The following is a 26,480-nucleotide window of genomic DNA, read 5'->3' on the forward strand; positions in this document are numbered from 1 at the left end:
GGTCCTTGGAGAGGGACATCATGCTTGGGAGGGTGGAGGGACAGCGCAGGAGGGGAAGACCCTCTATGAGGCGGACTGATTCAGTGACTCAGTGACTGGGGTAATCGGGATGGGTGTATTTGAGACAGTGCGAATGATACAGAGCAGAGTTTAGGGCTGTTGTACAAAAGGTCGCTATGAGTCACAAGTGACTGTATGGCACATAACAACAACAACAACTGGTTTACTTATAAAGTTTGTATACACTATTTTTCACACCGGTCTTTCTCATTTCCTTTACTTATCCCTCCCTCTACCCATCAAATTGGGTAACCCTATGATTAACTGATCCTCCCTCCACCCATCCTCACCCTTCTGCTCCTACCCTCTTCTCCTTGAGCCCTTAACACACGTTTTACTAGTTACCTTTCTATAATCATGGTCTTATACATTATTAATCCTTATGGGACTGAGTTCTCTTAAATTAATGTTCTCTAGTCCCTCCCAAATTAGGTAGTGATTTACAAAGTCATTGTTCCTGCGTGCTGCGTAGTATTCCATTTTGTGAGTGTACCATAATTTCTCAATCCATTCAATTGTGGTTGGACATTTGGGCCAAACATTATTTTATAAGCAGGAGATAAAGAGTATGAGTTTACTTGTGACAATTAAAAAGATAACTGTCCTAAACTGAGTGGGTGAGGCAGATGAATAAATCATAAAATGTTAAGTCATACAATAAATACAATGTAAGTCAGCACAGAGACTTAAAGGAACCTGTAAATTGGATTCTAAACTTCAAGGGTGTAATGAAATTGTTACTATTTAGCAGGTGTTAGTCAGGAGAAGAAAAGTAGAAGAGGCGGTTAGGACACAGCTGATGCTAAAGCATGAAATTCTAGGAAAAAGTCACATCCAGGAGCTGTAGGCTGTGGTTAGAGGTTGGTTCTCTCATATGAGGCTTTGCAAAGCCCACATCAGGTAAGCTGTTATTAGATGCCATCAACTATGACACATAACAACCAGATGAACAGCTCTGAACCTTGCACCAAGCTGCAGAGTCCTCATGCCCTCTACCATGCTCAAGTCCATTATTATTGTCAGCGTCAACCCATTAAATTAAGGATCTTCCCTTTTGTAAAAACATATTTTTTTTAATTTTAACTGTGGCTTTAACAAAAGTATACAGAAAATCTAGATATTCATTCATTGTTGCACATTTTACCCCCTCTCCCTGCCTTTTTCCCCAGTTCACTTTTTTTAAAAAAATACTTATTCATTGTAGCCCAATTACACCCCCACCCCAGCCCTCTTTTCAATGTACCTTTTATTCTGGGCTGTTGTTATAGGTAAAATGTCTAGCCATATGTTCCTTTAAACAGTTCTTTCCTTCCTTTGTTCCAATGCCATGTTCGTTACCCATCTACTCTTTCATTGACTCTCTCTACCTTTCCCAATAGGAGCCAGTCATCGTCCATGAACTGGCCCCTGCAGACAACCATCCTTGCCTCCAAGGAGTATGCTGGTTTTGCACTTCCTCCAAGACAGATTCATTTGCTCATTATATATTGTTGTTGTTGTTGTTATGTGCCATCAAAGTCGCTTGCGACTCATAGCGACCCTATGTACAAGAGCCCTAAACGCCGTTCTATCCTGTGCCAACCTTGCCGTCTCAAACACTGCTTCTTAGGACATCTTTATCATTGGCCTTTCAGATCCCTAAGAAACAGTTGAAAATACCACGACTTGGCTCAGTCTTTAAACGGACAGACATCCTTTGTGCTTAGCACTTTAAAGATGTCCTTGAAAGCAGGTACTTATAACAAGGGGTCTGATCACTATTAATTTCCTTATAGCCTAGGGATTTGTTTCCTGAACTCCAGAGTTTGTGAGGTTGGTATAGCTGTAATTCTTCCAAGAACATAGTGTGTTGCCTATAGGCCAAAAAACCCTCAAGTGCTGCAACTTGCTGGCTGGCAGGGCAAGTGCCAATCACTTTTCACCACAACCTCCAAGTTTTCACAATTTGATAACCAAGTTTCCTCAGCTGAGATGGAGGTTTAATCTTACCTTTGGGTAACTAGCCTCAGGCCTGAGGGCAGGTGGCCGTTATCTTACTTTTTTTGGGTATCTTGTTATTTTCTCTCGTATAAACCCCTGGTGGCTAGTGTTCTGGCTTGGGTGGCTAATCATTATTGGGTTGAATTCAATAGGCTGGAGAGAAAAGCTTTATAGTCTCGGAAACGCTTGTAAGGTCAACAAGTCCGAGTCACATCAAGGTCATAGGGTTCTATATTTATTTCCTCCCACCCCATCATAGTTAAAAAAGCCCTTTTATAAAAAGACAGCTTTTCAACATTAGAAGTCAGAAGCAGCCAGACTCTCAGTGACTCTACAGTATCATTTCACAATAATCCCGGGTAGATCAGAATACGCTGACCCATGACTTTTGGGGAAACAAAAGTTTTGTTAAAAGGTGCAGGGTTCGCTGCTGTTAAGACCCAGATGGAGTTAAAACAAAAATTCACCCAACTGAAACAAAACCAGAAATTCCAGGCTTTTCGGTTAATAGTTGTCTAGCAATCTGCTGTGGGTGGTGGTTTTGCAAATTACAAACCAAGCGTCCGCCACCAGCGCCCCGAAGGCAGCGAGCACCGGGTGAGGCCCAGAGCCCGGCATGGCGGTGCGCACACCCCTTTTCTGCAGACTCGCAGGTTTCCAGAGCCCGCCTCCTTGGGGCCCAGCTGATCTCGCCGCCACCGCCAGGAAGGCCTGGCCCCTCGCTCCAAGCCCGCCTGAGCGCCGGGGCGGCGGGGTGGGCGTGCAGCAGGGGGTCAAGGGTCCGGTGCGCGCGCTCGGTCCCGGGGCAGGGCCGGGGCGGAGCGCAGGAAGGCGGGGCGCCCTGCCGGGGCGGGGTGGTGGCTGCGGCCGTGGTTCCGCCCCCGGCCGCCCCCGGCCCGCCCTCCGCCGGCCGGCTGGTGCGGCCATGGAGGTCTACATCCCGTCCTTTCGCTACGAAGAGAGTGACCTGGAGCGGGGATACACGGTAGGCGCGGGCCGCGGTGCCAAAAGGCCCGAGGCCTGGCCCGCGGTTGCTACTCTTGAGGGGGGTCCCCGCGCGCCGCCGCCTCGGGACAAGGACGCCCCTCCCTGCTGCCCCCTCCCCGGCCCAGAGGAAGGGCTGCGCCTAGGCGCCGTTGTCAAGGGAACGCCACCCCCTCCCCGGAGCCGTGGCTGCGGGCGCCTCCCCCTCGCGCTCCCCGGTTCGGCCCCTCCTCCGCTCTCGGCTCAGCCCTGGGCCTCTGGACCCGCGCGCCTGCAGTCTGGTCCTGGGACTTTGCTTTCCTCCCTGCCGGTCTGTCTCCCTATGGAGCCGGGATGGGCTGCGCTCGTTTCTGGCGCAGCTGCCCCCTTTCTCCACCTCGAAGTGGCTTTGCGGCACGTTCACGGAGGCTTCCAAGTTTCCTAGCATTCATGTAGATGAGCAATATGTTAATTTTTAAAATGAACCTTTGTAGCTGTTTACTAGTAAACGTGTGTGTTGTGTTTAGATGGTTTCCGAAGTTTCTTCCCTCACCCCTCAGTTCTGCAGTGTTTATGCCCAAGCCGGGTGCGTTTTTGTTGGGCACCTGTTTCATACCAAAGACTGCTGTTGTGTAAGGTGGAGTCGCAGCCAGCCCATAGCTGACCCTCCAGAGGATTTTCAGAGGCAGTTAATGATGAGATCACCCTTTTTTCTCTCGTAGAAGAAGTGGTGGATTCAAACCACTTGCTTTTGGGTTGGCAGCACAGCTCAAGGGCAGTGCTGTTGATGCTGTGAGCTGTTGGTCACCTAGATATGTAAAATAGGGTCCATTGTCCCAAAGAATGGAGGTGGTGGAGGCCAAGGGCCTGAGGCCTTTAAGCCAATAATTAGTAAATACTGTACAGCTCTGGCCTAGTTGGTGAGGAGTTGTACTCCCAACCCAAGCAGGCTGTTCAAATCCACCAGCTACTCTGTGAAAGATGGTCATGGATCTCCTGTGTGATTTACAGCCGTTGAAAACAAGCTGGAAGGTCTGCTGTGAGTCAGTTCTAACGTGACAGCAAAGAGTGAGTGAGTGTACATCAGTAGAAGTTTGTGTTCCCAGAGAATTTAAACCTCTTTATCTAGACAATCCCTGCTAGAAGGGGAAATGACACATGCTGAGCAGACCTTGAAACAATGATTCCTAGTTGTTAAACAGGTAGAGTTTAAGGAAGATTGCCTAAAGTGATCTGAAAGGATTGTATTCATTGCTGTTCCAGAAATTTTTGAATCTCTCTCCCTTCCTTTAATGGAGCCCTGGTGACTCCCTGGATTATGCATTCATTGGCTGCTAACTGAAACTTTGGCCTTTCTAACCCACAGGCCTCTCAGCAGGAGGAAGATCAGGTAGTTTGTGTCCACACAGGTCTACAGGCTTGAAGAGCAGTTCTGGTCTGCTTTATGGAGTTATTCTAAGCCCACTCCATGGATTCCCTGTAAATGTTATTGGTATTTGATGACCACGGCCACTTTTGGTTGCTGTGAGACCGAACACTGTGACACTGGTGTGTCAAATGCAGTAACGGTTGGCTACCCAGTGTGGACAGAGAGTGGGGTGGAGCTCCAGATTAAAACAAGGTTGGAAGGAGTGGCGGCATCCACTTCCATAATAGTTTGCCTCCAGAAACCCTTTGAACCTGGAGAGAGGATGAAAGGCACCCAAACCTGGAGGACTCTCCTTCATAGGGTCGCTATGAGTCGCCTGTGACTCATTGGCACTTAACAGCAACAACAAAAACAACAACATTTGATGACTAGTTTGATCTTTGTGTTTCCAAAGGAATGAATAAATCATTTCAAAGAAGATTTGGAATTAATAACATTGATTTAAAAAACAAACCAACCACAAAACTAACCAAAAAGTATATGGGTTGTTAGAATCAAGTGAACTGTTAGGTCTAAATGTCTCCAAAACAAGTACTCAAAATACCTTCTATCCAGGAGGAAACTGCAGCCTGGAGGGAATTTAGCTCAACAGTGAATTTTGGGAGCGCTGATGACTTTGTTGATGATGATTATCATCAAGTCGAGCATGATTCTATAAGAAAGGCTTGCCGTTTCTCAAAGTTCATAGAATTTCCAGAGGCATGGTACTGTCAAATCGAATATAACCCATAGTGACCCTGTGAACGATAGATCTGAACCCTGTTCTATCCTGTGCCATCTTTATACTTCCTGACACACTAGAGCCCATTGTGGCAGTCACTGTGTCCCTCCACATACGTGAGGGTCTTGCTTTCCTTCGTCTGGTGGTTTAGTGGTAAACAATTCTGTTGCCAATGCAAAGGCATGGGATTTGAATTGACAGGGCAGTCTTTTCCTGTGCAGGTTACTGCCTTTGAAAACCTGCTGGCCGGTCAGTTTGCTGGTGGTCAGATTGCTCTTGTTTATATGCATAATCCTTTCCAGAGCATTCAAGGAGCTCTTTTGGCTCCTGTGTTAGGTGCTGGTCTGGCTGGTCTGCGAACTGAGTGATGTTTTGAGGCAGCCTTAGCCTACAAAGATTTACAAGCCTTAAAAAACTGATGGAGGTTTGCACTGACTTTGAATTGACTTGAAGGCAGTGGCTGGGGCTTCAGTTGTTGGTGTGGTAGGCTGAGTGGCGCGTGGTTGTCTTGAGTCAGAACTAATTCCTAGCAGTGGGTGTGATTTGCTTTGGTTGGTAGCATAATGGTTAAGTGCTTCACTGCTAAATGAAAGGTCCATCATTCAAACCTACCCTGTTGCTGTGGCAGAAAGACTTGGTTATCTTCAGCAAAGAGTACAGCCAAGAAAGCACTATGGGGCAGTTCTCCTCAGTTACTTGGTGTTGCTGTGAGTCTGAATCAGTTCTGTGGCACCCATCCACAATAGAACTAGGCATTGGCCTGTAGTTTCAAGGGAAAAAGGCGAGCCATTTGCAGTCTTAGAAACCCACCAGAGGGTTAGCTCTATGAGTTCTGATTTGAAAGCAAGGACTGAATGAGTGAGTAAAGAATTCTTTATATATATTTTTTTTTAATTCAACTTAAACTTGAAAATTTTTTTCCTTACAATTTTTATCCCAGTATGATAGACCTATGACTATGGGTTTTCTTTTTTACTTCCAAGTATTTTATCTCTCCCATCGGTAGCATCTGTAGTCAGGGGGGTTTTCTTTGAAACATACTTTTGCATTTGAAGATAAAGGTTCTTTGTTTGACTAGGAGCTTTGATCTTCAGAGGAAAGACAAAAGTGATCTCAGTAGTCCAAGCTGAGAACTATTTACCTGCAGGAATACCCCTACTCATTGATCAACTGTCTTGTTGTCCAACATTTTGACTTTATAACACTAGACAAAAGTGGACAGTCTGTTTTGTGCATTAATAACATGTCTGGCAGTAAGGGGAGTTCTCGTAACCTGTCAGTCGGGAGTTGCCCAGCTCATTCAAAGATGGCCCCTCTCCCATGACTGGGCCATTCATAGCTGGGAGATAGGCTCTGAAAACGCATTCCAAGATCAGTTGATTTGCTTCTGACTTAACCTTGAGTTTGAGCTTGAGTCTCAGTTTGGTTTGCAGTAGAGTATGGCAGACCTATCATTAAGATAGAGGAAAATGCTTTGTAACAAAATACAGATGAACTCATGTGTTCCTTTCTGGGGAAGTTATAAGGCTAGGGACAGTGTCTGTAGCTAACCTAGGGCTGTCACATAGTAAACATTCACCAAATCTGTTGGATAATAGGTTATTAAATCTTTGGGTAGGAGGAGAAAATTAGGAAGACAGTGATTGAGAGGCATGAAGCAGTGCAGTGGATTGAGTAAGGTGGGGACACAAACTGGAGTTTAGAGTAAGAAGCTGAGGCTGAAGGCATCCTCATGGTAGTGGCCAAAGCAACCAGCCAAACTGTGGTTCAAACCCACTAACCACTTTCTGTGGGCAAGATGTGACAATCTACTTTAGTAAGATACAGCCTAGGAAATTTGTGGCACAGTTCTACTCTATCCTACAGGCTTGTTGTTAATCTGAGTCCACTTGGTGGTAACAGGATTTCTTTTGTGATTTAGTGGAGAGATTGTGCAGAGAGACAAGAGGAAGAAGTGAGAAAGGCAGTGCCTGGTCAACCTTGGGACCTGCACTAGCGAGTGTGAACTTTAACCTCAAACAGTGGGAAGTCATGAGATAGTTTTTAAGGAAGGAAGTAGTGTGATTGTTTTGCATTTTTTAAAATAGATGCCCTTTGGAGTTTTTCAAAGTGATGCATGAAAATAGCTAGGAAAAAGAGAATGTTGGACAGGAAGTGTTAGACTCTCCAGGGCTGTAACCGGATAGGGGATGCCCTAGGAGACTCCTGTGGACACCAGTGTCAGGAACCAAATTAGAACTTGAGCAGGTTTCAGCAGAGGGGCGATTTATTGTGAGACTCCTTAGATTTTCAGTGATGACATGGTTACTTAATTTTGGAGTTCATGGCACAATTGAGTTCTGGGGGTCATTCAGCATAAAAGATGTAAAACCATGACTGTTGACCATACAGAATGAGGAGAAAGCAGAGAGTAAAATCCAAAGACACAGAGAAGTCGCAGCAGAGGTTCCAGAGGTACAAGAAAAACTGCAGGCGTCGAGCTGGAAAAAGGCTTTTCAGAAAGGAAAGTGCCAGATGCTGCTGATTGGTCTTTGAGGTGAAATGAAGAACGGGACATTAAAGTTAGTAGGTCCTACACCTGGGAGTTAAAGGAAGGCTGATTGTAGTAGGTAAAAGGTGAGAAGGCGGCAATGAAACAGAATTAGAATCCATCTAGCTTTCTGTGTATCCACTGCCACTGAGTTGATTGCGACTCATAATGACCCTAGGACAGTCACCCTGCCTTTGGGGTTTCCAAGGCTGTCTGTCTTTACAGAAGCAGATTAACACATCTTTCTCCCACAGAGCAGCTGGTGTGTTTGAACCACTGACCTTCGTAACTGAGAACTTTGACTATCACACCATCAGGACTTATATTTTCAGTAGAAATCAGACAAGAAATGAACTGTGGTCAAGTTGATTCCCACTCATAGGGAGGCTTTATCAGTTTTATGAGCCTCTAAATCTTAATGGGAGGAGATTGCTTCACCTTTGTCCCAGAGAGGTGGTGGGTTTGAACTTCTGACCTTTAGGTGAGCAACTCAACTCTTTACCTACTACTATGTCACTGGGGCTTCTTTGTTTTCAGTATAGGTATGCTTTTCTTGTTAAAGTGCTATGGAGTTGGCTCTGACTCACAGTGATACTATGTATATAACAAGATTGTGCAATCCTCTGTCACAAGATCATTGTTTCTAAGTAGCACTCTGGCTGTACTTCTAGGACAAGATTCTTTGTTCTTTAGGCAATCCCTGATGAGTAGAATTTTTTTTTTTGTCCCTATCACTATTGTTGTTAGGTGCCATCAAATCCTATGTGACTCATAGCGATCCTATGAATGAAAGTCCTCAAAACTTGGGTGACCTTCATCCTTTCTCCAGGTTCATAGGGTTTCCAGAGGCAAGCTGTTAAGGAAGTGGATGCAAGCTTGTTTTAATTGGGGAGCGCCACCAAACACTGTCTGCATTTGACACGTAAGTGTCACAATGTTCAGCTTCACCTATCACTGTTAGAAGTTATTAATTCTTTGATCTTCATTATCCACTATCCAACTTTGACATGCATTTGAATGGAAAATACCATGGCTTGCATCAGATTCACCTTGTTCTTTAAAGAAACCCTTGAGGACAGATAAGGCAATACATCTTGACTGCTGCTACTATGAGGGTTGATTGTAGAAGAAAAAAAAAAAAATGAAATTGTTGACAACTGCAGGCTTTTCTCCATTTATCATGATATTGCCTAAATAAATAATAATATTAAATACTTGTTATTGTTAAGTACCATTGATTCAGAGTGGACTCACAACTAACTCTCCAGCAGGTTTTAGGGGCAGTAGATTGCATGGGAGGAGATTGCCCCATCATTCTCCTGAAGATCTAATATATTTGACCACTGCCTTTAGGTTGTTAGCACAACCCCTTAAAGATAATTGAAATAGTTTCTCAAGTACATTTTAACATTATTTTTATAACTGACTGGATGTATTTTGCTTGTTGTTGTTGTTATGTGCCATCGAGTCGCTTGCGACTCATAGCGACCCTATGTACAACAGCCCTAAACCCTGCTCTATCCTGCGCCAACCGCACCACCTCTGACACACCCATCCCGATTACCCCAGTCATTGAATCAATCCACCTCATAGAGGGTCTTCCCCTCCTGCGCTGTCCCTCCACCCTTCCAAGCATGATGTCCCTCTCCAAGGACCTGTCCTTCCTTACAACATGTCCAAAGTACGTCAGACGAAGCCCCAGAATCCTTGCCTCCAAGGAGCAGCCTGGTTTAACCCTCTCCAGGATGAATCTTTTGTTTTCTTGGCAGTTCATGGTATATTCAGTCCTCTTCTCCAGCACCACAGCTCAAAGGCATCAATTCTCCTTCCATCCTTCCTAGTCATTGTCCCACTCTCCGATGCATAACAAGTGATTGCAAAGACCACAGCCTGTATCAGATGTACCTTAGTCTCCAGAGTGACACCATTGCTCTTCAGTACCCCGGAGAGGTCCCTAACAGCAGACTTTCCCATCACAATACGTTTTTTTATTTCCTTGTTGCTGGTGCCAACAGTGTTGATCATGGAGCCAAGCAGACTAAAGTTGTTAACAATCTCAATCTCTTCACCATCCACACTGATGCTGCCAGTTGGTCCAGTGTTGTCTAGAATCTTTGTCTTCTTGACATTGAGCCTCAATCCATACTGAAGGCTGTAGTCCTTGACCGTCTGCAGCAAGCATTTCAGGTCCTCCTCAGTTTCAGCAAGCAGGGTTGTGTAATCTGCATAACGCAGATTGTTAATATATTTTCCACCAATCCTGACGCCACACTTCTCCTCATAGAGGCCAGCCTCTTGGATAATCTGTTCTGCATACAGGTTGAAAAGGTATGAAGACAGGACACATCCCTGGTGTATACCTTTCCCAATTTTGAACCATGTAGTGTTTCCTTGCTCTGTTCTGATGACTGCCTCTTGGTCCAAGTATTGGTTTCGCATTAGCATGATCAAGTGTTCTGGCATTCCCATTCTTCTCAGAGTCAGCCACAGTTAGTTATAATCCACACAGTCAAACACCTTTGCATAATCAATGAAACACAGATAGACATTCCTCTGGTATTCCCTGCTTTCAGCTAAGATCCATCTAACATCAGCTACAATATCCCTAGTACCATGACCTGCCTGGACTTCTGGCTGTTCTCTGCTGATGTGCTGTTCCAGTTGTTTTTGGATAATCTTCAGTAGAATCTTGCTTGCATGTGAAATCAATGATATTGTTCAACAGTTTCCACACTCTGTTGGGTTACCTTTCTTTGGAATGAGAACAAATATAGATCTCTTCCAGTCAGTTGGCCAAGTGGTTGTTCTCTAGATTTTTTGACACAACTTGGTGAGCATGTCCAGGACAGCATCTGTTAGCTGAAATATGTCAATTGGTGTACCATATTCCTGGGGCCTTATTTTTTTCTATTTAATTCAAAGGAGCTTGAACTTCTTTCTTCATCAGCATAGGCTCTTGCTCATATGTTATTTCATTAAATTCTTCTGTGTCTGCCAGTTCCTTTCGATAGAGTGACTCAGTATATTCCTTCCATCTTCTTTTAATACTTTCTGGATCTTTTAATATTCTGCCTAAAGGATCCTTGATTATAGCAACTTGAGATTTGAATTTGTTCTTCAGTTCCTTGAGCTTAAAAAATGCTGAATGAGTTTGGCCCTTTTGATTTTCCAACTCCAGCTCCTTGCACATTTCATTGTAATATTTTGCTTTGTCATCCTGTGCTGCCTTTTGGAATCTTCTATTCAGCTTTTTAGGTTCTTGAATTCTTCCTTGTGCTTTGGCTTCCCTGTGCTCCAGTGCATGTACATGAATTTGCTCATATGGTTGCTCTAGATTTTTTTAGGATATATGTACCTAGTACTGAAGAGCAATGGTGTCTCTCTGGAGATTAAGTTGCATCTGATACAGGCCATGGTCTTTGCTATCACTTGTTATGCATCAGGGAGTTGGACAGTGACTAAGGAGGATAGAAGAAGAATTGATGCCTTTGAGCTGTGGTGCTGGAAAAGAGTATTGAGCATACCATGGACTGCTAGGAAAACAAACAGATTCATCCTGGAGAGGGTTAAACTGGGCAGCTCCTTGGAGGCAAGGATTCTGAGGCTCAGTCTAACATACTTTGGACATGTTGTAAGGAGGGACTGGTCCTTGGAGAGGGACATCATGCTTGGGAGGGTGGAGGGATAGCGCAGGAGGGGAAGACCCTCTATGAGGTGGATTGATTCAGTGCTGGGGTAATCGGGATGGGTGTATCGGGGACGGTGCTGTTGGCATAGGACAGAGCGGAGTTTAGGCTGTTGTACATAGTGTCGCTATGAGTCGCAGGTGACTCGACGCTAGCACATAACAACAACAAAGATGTACCTAATAGTAGGTTTGCTGTAGTACATGGTGTTTTTATTTCCAACCTTTTAAGAAAATCTGAACTTTTATGCAGTGATTTCTTATTGCTCTTTTGATTTGCATATCTATAATAGCTAGTGATCTTGAGTGTTTCTTCACATGTTGGTTTTCTTCTTTAGTAGTGTCTTTTTATATCATCTTCCCATTTTTTAATTGAGTTGTTTATACTTTCATTGGTAAAGTGTTGGAATTTTCTTTAAATTTTAGAGATTAGTTACTTGTGAGAAATGCCCTTATTAAGTATTTTTGTACCCCAATCTGTAGGTTTTCTTTGTACTCTTTTGAAGAATTTTTTGATGCACATAAATATTTATTTTTAAAAGATTCTACTCTAATTTTTCTTTTGTTGTACATATGGATCATATTTGATAATCTATGCCATAGAGAGAGATCAGTTGGCTTAGTGGAGAGAAAGTGATGCTACCAAGCCAAGGTGGTGACCTCTAATCTGTGGCCCTCAGGCCTGTTTTTCATTGTTTTTGTTCAAACATTCTTCTAGGTTGTATAGCTCTGGTGTGTCCACTTGCCGTACAGAGGTAATTCGTGGTCGCTGTGAAGCTGAACACTGTGACACTGATGTGTCAAATATGATAACAGTTACCCATGGTGGACAGTGTTTGGTGGAGCTCCCCGATTAAAACATGCTTGGAAGCAGGAGTGGCATCCACTTCCATAAATAGCTTGCCTCCGCAAACTCTATGAACCTGGAGAAAAGGCAAAAGTCACGGATGCAGGTTCTTTAATAGGGTTGCTATGAGTCACCTAAGACTCGATGGCACTTAACAACAGCAACAACATGCCATAAATTAGTGCCCTTTTATAGAATTAACAGGGATCACTCTTAGTTTATATTTGGAATTCCAGGAACAGCGTCCAGGAATGATGACACAAAAGGTTTTGTCTTGAGCAAATTGAAGGATATTGGTACCATTTGCTGAGCTGTGGATGAATGTGAGTCAGAATGACTTGGGGGGTGATCTGAAGTACTAATTTTGGACATGCCGTTGAAATACCTTGTGATTAAAGTGGATATGTAAAATAGGTGTGTGTATATATATATATATAAAAGAATGTGGCATCTGGCTTGGAAGAAGACTCATGAACAGCCTGTAGATGCAGATGACACAGACTTGCTTTCAGAAAGTCAAGATTAGAAACACTTACTGCAGAAGATTAAATACTAGAGCCTTCAATACGGGTTATTGTCATCTTTATTCATTGTCCACCTTCCACATGGATAGCAAATAATGGGAAAGACCATGGCTTGAACCAGGTGCCCCATAATCTTTAAATTGTCATCACTGTTCCCGAGCATCTTGTAGAGGTCCTTGACACCAGATTTTCCTGACATCACATGGCTTTTGCTTTTTTAAAAATTACTAATTTTAATGCACAATCAATGACTTATTCATAGCAAATACATTTTTAAGAGACATAAACGCAGGTTATATACTTGAATTTCACCTGATGGTATGCATAGGAATCAGATCGATTACATCTGTGGAAAGAACCACTGGAGAAGCTCAATATCAGCTGTGAAAACTAGGCCAGGAGCTGACTGTGGAACAGACCACCAACTACTCATATGCAAATTCAAGCTGAAGCTGAGGAAAATGAAACCAAATCCAAGACAACCAAAATATGACTTTGATTCTATCCCACCTGAATTTCAGAACCATCTCAGGAACAGGTTTGAGGCTTTGAACACTAGTGAGCGAAGGCCAGATGAGTTGTGGGAGGATATAAAGGGTATCATCCAGGAAGAGTGCAGGCGGTCATTGCAAAGACAGAAGAGGAAGAAAAGACCAAAATGGATGTCAGAAGATACTCTGAAAATTGCACTGGAGCGCAGAGAAGCCAAAGCACAGGGAAAAATTCAAGATACTAAAGAGTTGAATAGAAGATTTCAAAAGGCAGCAAGGGATGACGAAGCAAAATAATACAATGAAATGTGCAAGGAGTTGGCGTCGGAAAATCAAAAGGGCCGAACTCGCTCAGCATATCTTAAGCTCAAGGAACTGAAGAACAAATTCAAACCTCGAGTTGCTATAATCAAGGATGCTTTCGGCAGAACGTTAAATGATCCCGGAAGTATTAAAAGAAGATGGAAGGAATATACTGAGTCACTGTATCGAAAGGAATTGGAAGACACAGAAGAATTTCATGAAACAACATTTGAGCAAGAGCCTATGGTGATGAAAGAAGAAGTTCAGGCTGCTTTGAAGGACATGGCAAAAAATAAGGCTCCAGGAATAGATGGTATACCAATTGACATATTTCAGTTAACAGATGCTGCCCTGGACGTGCTCACCAAGTTGTGCCAAGAAATCTGGAGAACAACCACTTGGCCAACTGACTGGAAGAGATCGATATTTGTTCCTATCCCAAAGAAAGGTGACCCAGCAGAATGTGGAAACTACAGAACAATCTCACTGATTTCACATGCAAGCAAGATTTTACTGAAGATTATCCAAAAACGACTGGAACAGCACATCAACAGAGAACTACCAGAAGTCCAGGCTGGGTTTAGAAGGGGTGGTGGTACTAGAGATATTGTAGCTGATGTTAGATGGATCTTGGCTGAAAGTAGGGAATACCAGAGGAATGTCTATCTGTGTTTCATTGACTATGCAAAGGCATTTGACTGTGTAGATCATAACAAACTATGGCTGACTCTGAGAAGAATGGGAATCCCAGAACACTTGATCGTTCTAATGCGAAACTTATACTTGGACCAGGAGGTAGTCGTCAGAACAGAGCAAGGGAACACTGCATGGTTCAAAATTGGGAAGGGCGTACGCCAGGGAGGCGTCCTATCTCCATACCTTTTCAACCTATATGCAGAACAGATTATCCGGGAGGCTGTTGTACAATAGATAGGGTCACTATGAGTCGCAAGTGACTTGACTGCACATAACAACAACAACAATTTTAATGAAAGTTTACAGAGACTTTGGATTTCCATTTGGCTTTTGATTTTTTGACTTCAGGTGCCAAGGGTGTAGATTGTGAATCTAAGCAATATGATATCATTGACAGCTCCTACCTTTTCTCCATGTATTATGATGTTGCCTATTGTCCAAGTGGTCAGGATTTTTGTTTTCTTCCTGTTGCGATGTAATTCATATTGAGGACAGTAATCTTTGATTTTCTGCAGGAAGCTTTATGTGCCATATACATTACACACTTGACTGTGTTATCTTGACTTTTATCTCAGTAAATCCCAGGAGAGTGGCTGCTGTTAAATCCATCAGATTAAAAGGAGGAACCACATAACCTGGATAAGTAATATGAGCAGTTAGGTTTTAATTGTCCTTGAATAGCCAACTAGTTTTGTATTGACTTGGTTAGTATTCCAGACCCTAAAATCCAGGGATAATGGTTTTGCAGAAAGAGTTCTTTGCAAACTAACCATTGCAGGTCACTCTGAACTCAGATTCATTACTTGGCTGATAGCAACAATTGTTCTTTAAGGCTGCATATTTTGAGAAGGGAGTAGGTATTATTTGAAATTTAGGTTTCTTTCCAGGTTAAAAAAAAGTTAATTTAAACCGCATTCTAGAAGTGAAATACAATCTTCATTTGTAAGTAAATGTAGTGTGTTTTGTCCTTTGGATTTATTTCAGATGAGTCTGTCATGAGAACATATTCTTTTGTTTCATGCTGATTTAAAAATACGTTTCGACTTTGCTGCAGTTGGAAGGTGTTCTTCATTTGCATGGCTAATGAAAATTTGTATTCCAGTATTAAAAAGTCATCGTAGTGCAGGGAATTGAAATTTATAGAAAAGGATTGTTTTCCTTGTTTATTATTAGTGAACAATTAGATTTCATTGTCAGTAAAAATTGATGACTCCAGCTTCCAAACTATTGAGCCTATGCTAATAAATGCAACAGTTGTTCATAATTTGGTGGTAAGTGACCTTTAAATGTAGATGTTTACAGAGGCTGTCCTTGGGGAACAATTTAACTTCCAAATGACACCCATGAGTACTTGTTATCATTTAAATATGCTTCCTTTTGTCAATAATAGAATAACAAATACTGGTTAGATTTCTAATGTTGATTCAGATACCAGGAAACCAGCTGAATAAATTAGTGTACATTTGATTTATATTGACCAAAATTTTTTACATTGCCATGTTACAGGTCAAGGTGACATGCATTTAAATGTGTCGTGGAGCAGAGGTCATGCTTGACTGACGTGAATGCTTACACAGTTTTTAATTAACTTTTAAATATTATCCTAAAGTCCCTTCCCAAGTACTAGTTATTAGGAATAGAATTGGAATTAATTTAGGACACTAGTAGAGACCTTACTTTAAAAGTCAATAATCTTGATTCTCCTATAAAAATTACCGGAGTAAATTATAGCTACATTTTATCTTTTAATTTCTAGGAAAATCAGAGCTGCTTTTTTCTTTCTTGACTCAGCATTCATTGTCTGTGATTTTATCATTGATGGTTTTGCAGAAATAATCTCAAATGTCAATGAATGAAAGGGAGGAAGGTTTACCTACTACAGCAAGCCCTTTATCAAACAAGTGCATTTTCTTAGTGCTGTGATTTTTTTGTTGTTGTTGATGCTCTGTGTGTGTGGGAGGAGGGTGGTTTGCTGGGTGAGGATGTGGATTAATTTTGTCAGCCATTAATTAGTAGTCTAGAGCAATATGTGCATTAGGGAAGCTTTCTTTTTAAATCAGCACCCACTTTGCCCATTGAGAGAATATCCTCATACCTAAGTACTTTTGCATCTAAGTGTTGGTAAAATTTTATAAAACTAATTTTGCTCTCAGTATAGCATACTTTTTATTTAATAAGAAATATCATGTAAAGATATGTACTTACCAAAGCATTTAGAACTGGAATGTAGATGCTTATTTCTTCTCCTCAGCCATGAAGATTTTAGGTGTTAATCTGTGGTACAGTAGATTGATTGTTCAAAGGACTTTCATAGTCTTTTGCCACTTGGGACTATCTATGCTAATGATGTGAATGTGTGGCTAGCACCTTTTGGGTGTGAAAAAGCAGTCAAGGTGTTTAGATTACTCCTGAGAGGATTTGTCAGCTTCAGAACCTCTTTAGTTTTAAATTGAGGTCTAGATGCTAATCTTAAATTGGAAATCTCACTTCCAGCAAGAAAGCAGCAGTTTAGGGTCAGAGATTCCTGTTTGAGATGGAGACAGACTGAAATGGAGACACCACGCAGCAGCAGCAGCAGCAGCAGCAGCAGCAGCAGCAGCAGCAGCAGCAGCAGCAGCAGCGTAGTGAAGAGAGACCAGTGTGAGATAGAACAGGAAATGTCTCACAGAGCCAGAACCAAAGGACTTTACACAAGCTTACTGGAGAACTTGAAGGAGGAGGGTCAGACACCATAATTGCCAAGATTAAGAGCACTTTGTAACACTAGTTTACCCGACGAGGCTGGAGGGTGGAGGATGTGAGGAGCAGTCTTACAGAAACATTGTATCCTGAGTGTTTTTTACCTGAATTGTAACTTGTCATTTCCCTAATAAAGCCTGTTATTTTGAATATGGTGTTTGAGTTCTATGTGGTCATCGCAATCCATAGCAGACAGCAAGAATCCTGGGAGGGACTGGTGTTACAGTTGGTAGAAGGTAAGTGTGGAAACATTGGGTCATGTCTGACCTCCTAAGAATAATTTTTGTGCTGTTGATATTGTAGATGGAGACTGTTCCCCTTGTAAAGTTAGTTGAGGTCTACTGCTGCTGCACTTATTTTTACACAATCAGAAGATGTCCTTTGGGAATGAAAGAGAACCTGAACTTTGCTTCTTAAGATTCTGTGTATAACCAAGAGATAGCAGAAAGCTTCTCTACTTTAAAGATTTAATTGTGAACTTTTATAGATATAAACAGGACTTCCGTCCAGGGCATGGCGAAAGTCTTGGGATGGCAGTTTTGTTTCAAACAGTTCTACAGTGGTTTATTCAGCATGGCTTTTTTAGTCATTGGCTTGCTGTTCTCACTATATAGTTGGTTTGTTGCTGTGTGCTGTTAAGTCAGAACCAACCCATAGCTGACCCTTCAGTGAGTTTTCAGAGACAGTTAATAGCATGAGAGGAGACTGTCCATCCTTCTGAAGAGCAGTTAGTGGATTCGAACCACTTGCCTTTGGGATGGAAGTGAACCTTCTTACCTTCTTACCACTAGGCTACCAGAGCTATACAAATGTTAGAAATTTGTGACCCACAAAGAGTATTGGGTATCTTGATAATATGTAAATAAGATAAATGGCACCTTTTGTGTGGGACCATTTTTACGTAGGACTTATCTATTCAAATAACATGTATAAATGTGCTTGCTGAAACTGAAGAAGACCTGAAGCGTTTGCTGCAGAGGGTCAAGGACTGCAGCCTTCAATACGGATTGAGGCTCAATGTCAAGAAGACCAAGATTCTCAACACTGGACCAATTGGCAGCATCAAGATGGATGGTGAAGAGATTGAGATTGTTCACAGCTTTCGTTTGCTTGGCTCCACAGTCAACACTTTTGGCACCAGCAGCCAGGAAATTAAAAGGCATATTGCGATGGGAAAGTCTGCTGTTAGGGACCTCTCCAAAGTACTGAAGAGCAGTGGTGTCTCTTTGGAGACTAAGATGCATCTGATACAGGCCATGGCCTTTGCTATCACTTGTTATGCATCAGAGAGCTGGACAGTGACCAAGGAGGATAGAAGGAGAATTGATGCCTTTGAGCTGTGGTGCTGGAGAAGAGTATTGAGAGTACCCTGGACTGCTAGGAAAACAAACAGAGTCATCCTGGAAAGGGTTAAACCGGTAGCTTCTTGGAGGCAAGGATTCTGAGGCTTTGTCTAACATACTTTGGACATGTTGTAAGGAGAGACCGGTCCTTAGAGAAGGACATAATGCTTGGGAGGGTGGAGGGACGACGCAGAAGGGGAAGGCCCTCTATCAGGTGGATTGATTCAGTGACTGGGGTAATCGGGATGGGAGTGTCAGAGACAGTCCTGTTGGCACAGGACAGGGCAGAGTTTTAGGCTGTTGTACATAGGGTTGCTGTACAACAACAACAGTGTACCTAGTAGTGGTTTTGCTGTAGCACATGGTGTTTTTATTTCCAACCTTTCAGGGAAATGCTGAACTTTTATGCAATGATTTCTCATTGCTCTTTTGATTTGCATATCACATAACAACAACAACATAATACTTAATTGGAATAGGTTCAGTGGTGAAAAAGGGGAAATCTCACTACTAGTAAGAAAGAATGATGAGAGAATGCAACATGTCCTTTGGACCTGATATTCCTGTGTGTTTCAGAGACAGCAATCCAAATGGCAGTGGTAGGAGCAGTACTAGTAGTAATGTAGGAGGCAACAGAAGTAGCAAAGATGACCAAGAACCAGAGAATTTGAGAGACAGAGCTAAGGTAAGTGTTCAGCCCACAGAGTCAATCACCTTTAAGCCTAAGATTACTGTTTGAGAGTGGAGATGATGCATAATGGGTGAACTAAGAGAGTGTATCAAGGATATCATACCAGAAAAATGTCTGTGTTTTATTGATTATGCAAAGGTATTTGATAACAGATTATGGCTAACATTGAGAAGAATGGGAATCCTAGAACATTTAATTGTTCCCATGCGAAATCTATACCAAGATCAAGAAGCCGTTATCCAAACTGAGCAAAGGAACACTGCATGGTTTAAAATCAGGAAGGATGTATGTCAGAGGTGTGTCCTTTCTCCATACCCATTCAGTCTGTGAGTTGAGCAAATAATTCTCAAAGTCAGACTCTATAAAGAAGAATGTGGCATCAGGATCAAAGGAACAGTCATCAACAACTTTCATTATGCAGATGACACAACTTATCCAACAGAGTGTGAAAATTATTGAACAATATCATTAATATCACATGCAAAGTAAAATCTTGCTGAAGATTATCCAAAATGTCTAGAACAGTACATTGACAGAGAACTACCAGAAGTAAAAGCTGGGTTTAGTAGAGGCCGTAGCACGAGGGTTATCATAGCCAATGTCAGATGAATATTGGTTGAGAGCAGAGAATACCAGAAGAGTGCCTATCTGTATTTCCTTGACTATGGAAAGGTATTTGACTGTGTGGATCATAAGAAATTGTGGCTCTCATGGAGAAGAATGAACATTCCAGAACACTTGATTATGTTCATGTAAACCTATATTTGGAACAGAAAGCAGTCCTCAGAACAGAGCAAGGCAACACTGCATGGCTTAAAATCAGGAAAGGAGTTTGTCAGGGACATGTCTTGTCTCCATACCTTTTCAATCTGTTTGCAGAACAGATCATTCAGGAGGCTGGGCTTTATGAGGAGAAATGTGACATCAGAATTGGAGGAAGACTCATTAACACCTTGTGTTATACAGATGATACAGCCTTGCTTGCTGAAACTGAGTAGAATCTAAAGTGTTTGTTGCAGAAGGTCAAGCACTGCAGACTTCAGTATGGATCGAATCTCAACGTCAAGAAAAAAAAATTCTCATCACTGGGTCAAATTGACAGCAACATGGCAGATGAAGAAGAGATTGAGACTGTTAACACTTGCAGTTTCCTAGGCTTCACATTCAACACTTTTGGCATCAGTAATTGGGAAATCAAAAGACAAATTTTATTGGAAAAATCTGTCAGGGACCTTTCCAGAGTGCCAAAGAGCAATGATGTCAGTCTAGAGACTAAGGTGCACCTGATCCAGACCATGGTCTTTGTAACTACTTGCTATGCATCTGAGAGCTGGACAGTGATTAAGAATGACAGAAGGATTGATGCTTTTGAGATGTGGTGCCGAAGAAGAGTGTTTTAACATTCATTCCATGGATGATCAAAAGAATAAACAGGCTTGTCTTGGAGAAAGTAAAGACAAGTTGCTCCATGGAGGCAAGGAATTCGAAACCTTGGCACACATACTTTGGGCATGTTGCCAGGAGGGACCAGTCTTTGGAGAAGGACATCATACTTGGAAGTATGGAGGGATAACCCAGGATGAGATGTATTGACCCAATAACTGAGATAGTAGGGTTAGGTGTGTCAGAGACAGTGAGACTAGCTCAGAATAGGATAGAATTCAGGGTTATTGTCCATAGGGTCAATATGAGATGCAGGCAACTTGATGGTACAAAAAAAACAACCCAGCAACAGTTGCATTGTGCAAGTCTGCTGTCAGGGACCTCTCCAAAATGCTGAAGGCCAATGATGTCAGTTTTAAGACTAAGATACACCTGATTCAGGCCCTGGTCTTCTCAATTACTTGCTACACATGAGAGAGCTGGTCTATGAATAAAGATGACAGAGAAAGAATTGATGCCTTTGAGTTGTGATGCTGGAGAAGTGTAGTGAATATCCCATGGAGTGCCAAAACCCAAACAGCTATGTCTTGGAGAAAGTGCAGCCAGAACTCCACGGAGGCAAAGATGGCAAAACTTTATCATTCCTATTTTGAACATGTAGCTAGGCAAGGCTATTCCTTGGCAAAGGATATAATGCTTGGAAAGGTGGGAGGTCAACAAAAAAGAGGAAGACCTCAAGAGAAATGGATTGACACGGTGACTTCAGCACGGGGCTTGAGTGTGTTGGAGATGAAGAGGATGGTACAGACTTGGGTAGGGTTCAGGTCAGCTGTTCATAGGGTCTCTGTGAGTCACACTGCTCTTGACAACACTTAACAACAACAACAACAACAACAACAAGATAGCATTATAATGTTTTCCTGGGAAGTCCAGAGGCCAAGGTTGTAGAGCTGAGGATCAAAGAGAGATCTGCGTGTGATCATTCATGAGAAGAGGTTGTCTAGATTGAAGAATTATATTCCAGGTGTTGCCAATCTAAATTAGAATTTCTTACTTTCTTAATAAATCCATAATCATGAGTATTGTCTGTGGTTCTGTAGCCATTGCCATGAATTATTGAACTTAGAGTAATGAGAGATGTGGGAGATGTGATTGAAGTTAGAAATAATTCTAACTTCAATAATGAGGGAAGTGTGGAACATGGGAGCATAGGAACATATCTGACTTCATAGGAATTGGTTTTGTGCTGTTGATGAGGATTCTTGTCCCTTGTGAAGGTAATGCTCTTGTGGCAAAGTTTTAGGGACCTCTACTACATCCCAAAGATCACGCCTCTCTGGCCCTTTCAATCTACCCGCAGCTCCTAAAGAGAAAGGTGGACAGTTTCTTCCCATGTGAAAAGCAATGGAAGGTCAGCTATGAGTTGGTTCTGACCTTAATGAATGAGTGAGTCAGTATTCAGTGGAGGTTGCACACTGCCTTGCCAGTGCCTGCTGCACTGTTTGATTTGACCGCACTGTGGTTTGTTAGCTCACACAGTTACACTGTGGTTGCTTAGCCTTTAGCTATGCTTGTGCTGAGGCTTCAAAGCACTTTATGGACACCATGAACACCATATTGTCCATAAGGGCAAAATAAACAACAGTGTGGAAACTGCTAACAAGGGAAAATAGGAACTGTGGATAATAAAATTGAAAGTGGTGAGAAAATGACAAATACAGCATGTCCTTATATATGGCATGAATCAGTCAGCCATAGAAGTGCTGTGGACAGAGAGATGAGTCATACAGCATTTCCCTTAAATAGGCATATACATGTATAGGGAGTGGGAAATGTGACAAAATGGAAAAACTTTGGGGTCAGCACCAACTTTGTGTGACTGATACTAAGTTTGAGAGAAAGGTGACTTAAAATTATCAAGACAAAACTGTTGCTGGGGAATGGTCCATTGAAACACTGTACATTGGGTCATCTAACGTAGATAACCAGCTGCTTTTAAAGCCTTGGTTTTCATCCTTTGCTGCTTGCTGGAGTGACTGTATACAAGAATGATGAATGGGTTCCCCACCCGCAGGCAGTTATGATTCTGAAGTGTGACTGAAACATCAGCATTTGTGAGGGCTTCCTAGGAAACTGTGGTCAGCTTGAGGACTAGAGCTCTGAAAGAATCCCTCACATACTTTTAGAGAGCATTGAGTTGCATGTCCTGATTGTGCAGATCAGTGGTTCTTGGATTAAGTTTTTAAAATTCAAATTTTCAGGTCTTGTCCTTAGAGAGACTGATTTAACTGGAGTCTTTGCTTTGGCATGTCTTTAAAAGTCTCAAGGTGATTTTAAATTATAGCTAAACTGGTGAAGGAATCCCTGGTGGCACACATGTTCGAGCACTGTCCTAAATTCAACAACTCAACTCATAGTTGATTGAGTCACAGCTGACATGTAACTGACCCTTGAGTGGGCTTTCAGAGGCTGGAAATTTCAAGGGAGGAGATTGGCAATGTATTTCCTGTGGGGCAGCTGATTGTTTCATATCCCTACCTTTTGGATTGGCTGAACAATTCCTTAACCACTAGACTACTTCAGCACTCTACTGCTAACTGATAAATTGGCAGTTCAGAGACACCTCAGAAGAAAAGTCTGGTAATATATTTCTGAGATGTTACGATCTTGAAACCCCAGAGCAATTCTCCTTAGTACATAAGAATTGAAATGAACTCTTTGGTTATTCCCAGAGTTACAGAATTCTGCTACAACAGAGATAGCAGGATGACTTTAAAAAATAGAACTGGATTCTCTTACAGACCAGGAGACTCTCTCTCATTGTTTTCTTATCAGAACCAACTCATAGCTGACCTTCTAGTGGGTTTCCAAGCTGTAAGTTGCCCAGGAGGAGATGGCCCTTCTTTCTCCCTCTGAACTGCTGTCGGATTTGAACTGCCAGAAAAACGCTGTCTTTGAGTTAGAAGCACAGTTCCCTTTGGGCTAGGTCACCAAAGCTCATATTAAAGGGGAGATTTCTTAGCTTTCGCCAAGGAGCAGCTGGTGGGTTTGAACTGCAGTACAATGCCTTGTCCATTTGGCCTCCAGAGCTGTGTTGTTATTATTTTGTTAGATTTCATGACTGGACTTTGACTCATAGCGAATATATGAATGACAGATCTGACATTTGCTGCCTCCTGCACCATCCTCCCTACATAGTATATCATATGAGTATTTGATTCAAAGGGGCCATAGCTGGTCCATTGCATCGCACTAATGCCTAGTCAATATTCATGTGATCCATTTCATTTTTAACAATTTCCAGTTTTCCAACCTTTAAGCTATGAACATTCCATGTACCTACCAATTGTTAAACAGTGTTTGTTACTGATTTTCCTCATTTCAGCTGACTTCCAATCTGGCCTCTACCACTACACTACTATCCCTATCCGATTTGTTCAGTGTTCTCAAAAGCCTTTTGTTTAGGAAGTAGATGGTGCCTCCTGCTTCCTAGTCTGTCTGAATCAGGGAGCTCCACCAAAACCTGTCCACAGTGGGAAACAGTTTTATAATTTGATACACCAGTGGGAAAAGTTTCAGTATCACAGCAACCCCAAGTAATCACAGTACAGCAAACTGACAGACAAGTGCTGCACCATTTAGAACAACATTCTCTCCAAATACAATCAATAGCACACAAGAGGCTCCTACCCAAGCTGATTGTAAATGAGATCAGATACAGTTAATCAGCTTACACTTAATTGCTAACAAAATTAGACATGTCCAAACACCCTTGGTACCTTACTTGAACAGTCAGGAAATAAGGAGATACATTGCACTGGGAAAATCTGCAGTTAGAGACCTTTCCAAATTACTGGGGAGTAGTGATGTCAGTTTGAGAACTAAGGTGCATCCATCTGATTAAGGCCATAGTCATTCCAATTATTAGCTATGCATCCTAGACATGTACAGTGAATAAGGATGACAGTAAAAAGAATTGATGCCTTTAAGTTGTAATGTTGGAGAAGAGCATTGAACATCCCATGGATGCCCAAGAAAACAAATAGATATATCTTAGAGAGAGTGCAGCTGCAGTGTTCTTTGGAGGCAAGAATGATGAGGCCTCACCTCACACACTTCGGACATATTGCTAAGAGGTGCTATTTTTTTGGAGAGGAACATGATACTGGAAAGGGTGGAGGGAAGGTGTAGGAGAGGAAGACCCGCAACCAGGTGGATTGACAATGGTGGCTGCTACAATGGACTCTTGTGTGTTAGGAAGTGTGAGAACGGTGCAGGACAGGACTGAGTTCAGATATTCGGTTCATAGGGTTGCTGTGAGTGGTACTCGACTTGATGTCACCTAACAACAACAACAGCACTATCCTTATGCTTTCTAATATGGTTGAGAGTGACTTTGACACAGACAGTCATGATCTGTTATACTAAGAATGACAATTAAAGAAGAATGGTGTTGCAGCTAAAGTTATGTACCATTAAGTTGGAACCAACCCATAGCTGATTGAACACATGCCTTCAGGATTGCAGTGAAGCTTCTTACCACTAGCTTACCAGAGCTCCCATTATACTAAGAATGACAAATTAAAGAATGCTGTTGCATTCATGGTCAGTCATAAAGGATACTCAAGATCTATCTATCCTGAATTGCAGTGCTGTGAGTGATAGGACACTCTTCATATGCATATGACTATCACTCCAGAGTACTGAAGAGCATCGACATCAGTCTAGAGACTAAGGTGTGCTTGGTCCAGGCCATGGTCTTTGCAATTACTTGCTATATATCAGAGGGCTGTACAATGAATAGAAGGAGAATTGATGCCTTTGAGCTCTGGTGCTGGGGAAGAGTATTGGATATAACATGGACTTCTAAGAGAACAAACCAGTTTAACCTAGAGAGCGTGAAACCAGACTGCTCCTTGGAGGCAAGGATTTTGAAGCTTTATCTGACATACGTTGAACTTGTTGCAAGGAGGGACCAGTCCTTGGAGAGGGACGTCATGCCTGGAAGGGTGGAGGGACAGCCCAAGAGAGGAAGACCCTGGATGAGATAGATTCATGCAGTGACTGTTGTTGTTGTTGTTATGTGCTGTCGAGTCGCTTGCAACTCATAGGACAACAGCCCTAAACCCTGCTCTATCCTGTGCCAATCGCATTGCCTCTGACACACCCATCCCGATTACCCTAGGTACTGAGTCAATCCACCTCATAGAGGGTCTTCCCCTCCTGCACTGTCCCTCTACTCTACCCAGCATGATGTCCCTCTCCAAAGACCTGTCTCTCCTTGCAATGTGTGCAAAGTATGTCAGAGAAAGCCCCAGAATCTTTGCCTCCAAGGAGAAGTCTGGTTTAACCCTCTCTAGGATGAATCTGTTTGTTTTCTTGGCAGTCCATGGTACATTCAATACTCTTCTCCAGCACCACAGCTCAAAGGCGTCATTCACCCTCTGTCCTCCCTAGTCATTGTCCAGCTCTCTGATGCATAACAAGTGATTGCAAAGACCATGGCCTGTATCAGGTGCACCTTCATCTCCAAAGAGACACCGTTGCTCTTGAGTACTTTAGAGAGGTCTCTAACAGCAGACTTTCCCATCACAATACGTTTTTTTATTTCCTGGCTGCTGGTGCCAAGAGTGTTGACTGTGGAGCCGAGCAAACTGAAGCTGTGAACAATCTCAATCTCTTCGCCATCCATCCTGATGCTACCGATTGGTCCAGTGGTGAGAATCTTTGTCTTCTTGACATTGAGCCTCAGGTGTGGCAGAGATGATGAGGTTGGCTCAAGATAGAGCAGGGTTCAGACTGAGTTGTTGTACATAGGGTCACTATGAGTCGCAAGAGACTCGACAGCACATAACAACAGCAGCGTCATAGAGGTTCGAATATATTATGCATGTTGTTTGTTGTTGTTGTTGTTATGTGCTATCAGTCACTTGTGACTCATGGCGACCCTATACCTTTCCCCATTCTCTGCTAATCTTATTGTCTCTGACACACCTACCCCCATTACCCTAGTCACTGAATCAATCTATCTCATCGATGTGTCTTCCTCTCTTGCACTGTAATTGCAAAGAACATCACCTGAATCAGGTGCACCT

The 26,480-nt window shown here is 42.5% G+C and overlaps 1 protein-coding gene across 1 annotated transcript in view; it reads left to right on the top strand.

The window, feature by feature from the left end:
• Window positions 1–2,845: 2,845 nt before the first annotated feature.
• LOC102847569 (sorting nexin-24-like) overlaps window positions 2,846–26,480 on the top strand; it is a 244,642-nt gene continuing 221,007 nt past the window's right edge. Inside the window, exon 1 of the mRNA XM_006885997.1 lies at window positions 2,846–3,025. Coding sequence (XP_006886059.1) covers window positions 2,966–3,025 — 60 coding nt within the window. The 5' untranslated portion in view covers window positions 2,846–2,965. The remainder of the gene's footprint in view (window positions 3,026–26,480) is intronic.

This window comes from Elephantulus edwardii, unplaced genomic scaffold (genome assembly GCF_000299155.1).
Source record: "Elephantulus edwardii isolate Elephantulus edwardi_28Jun2011 unplaced genomic scaffold, EleEdw1.0 scaffold00046, whole genome shotgun sequence".
NCBI lineage: Eukaryota > Metazoa > Chordata > Mammalia > Macroscelidea > Macroscelididae > Elephantulus > Elephantulus edwardii.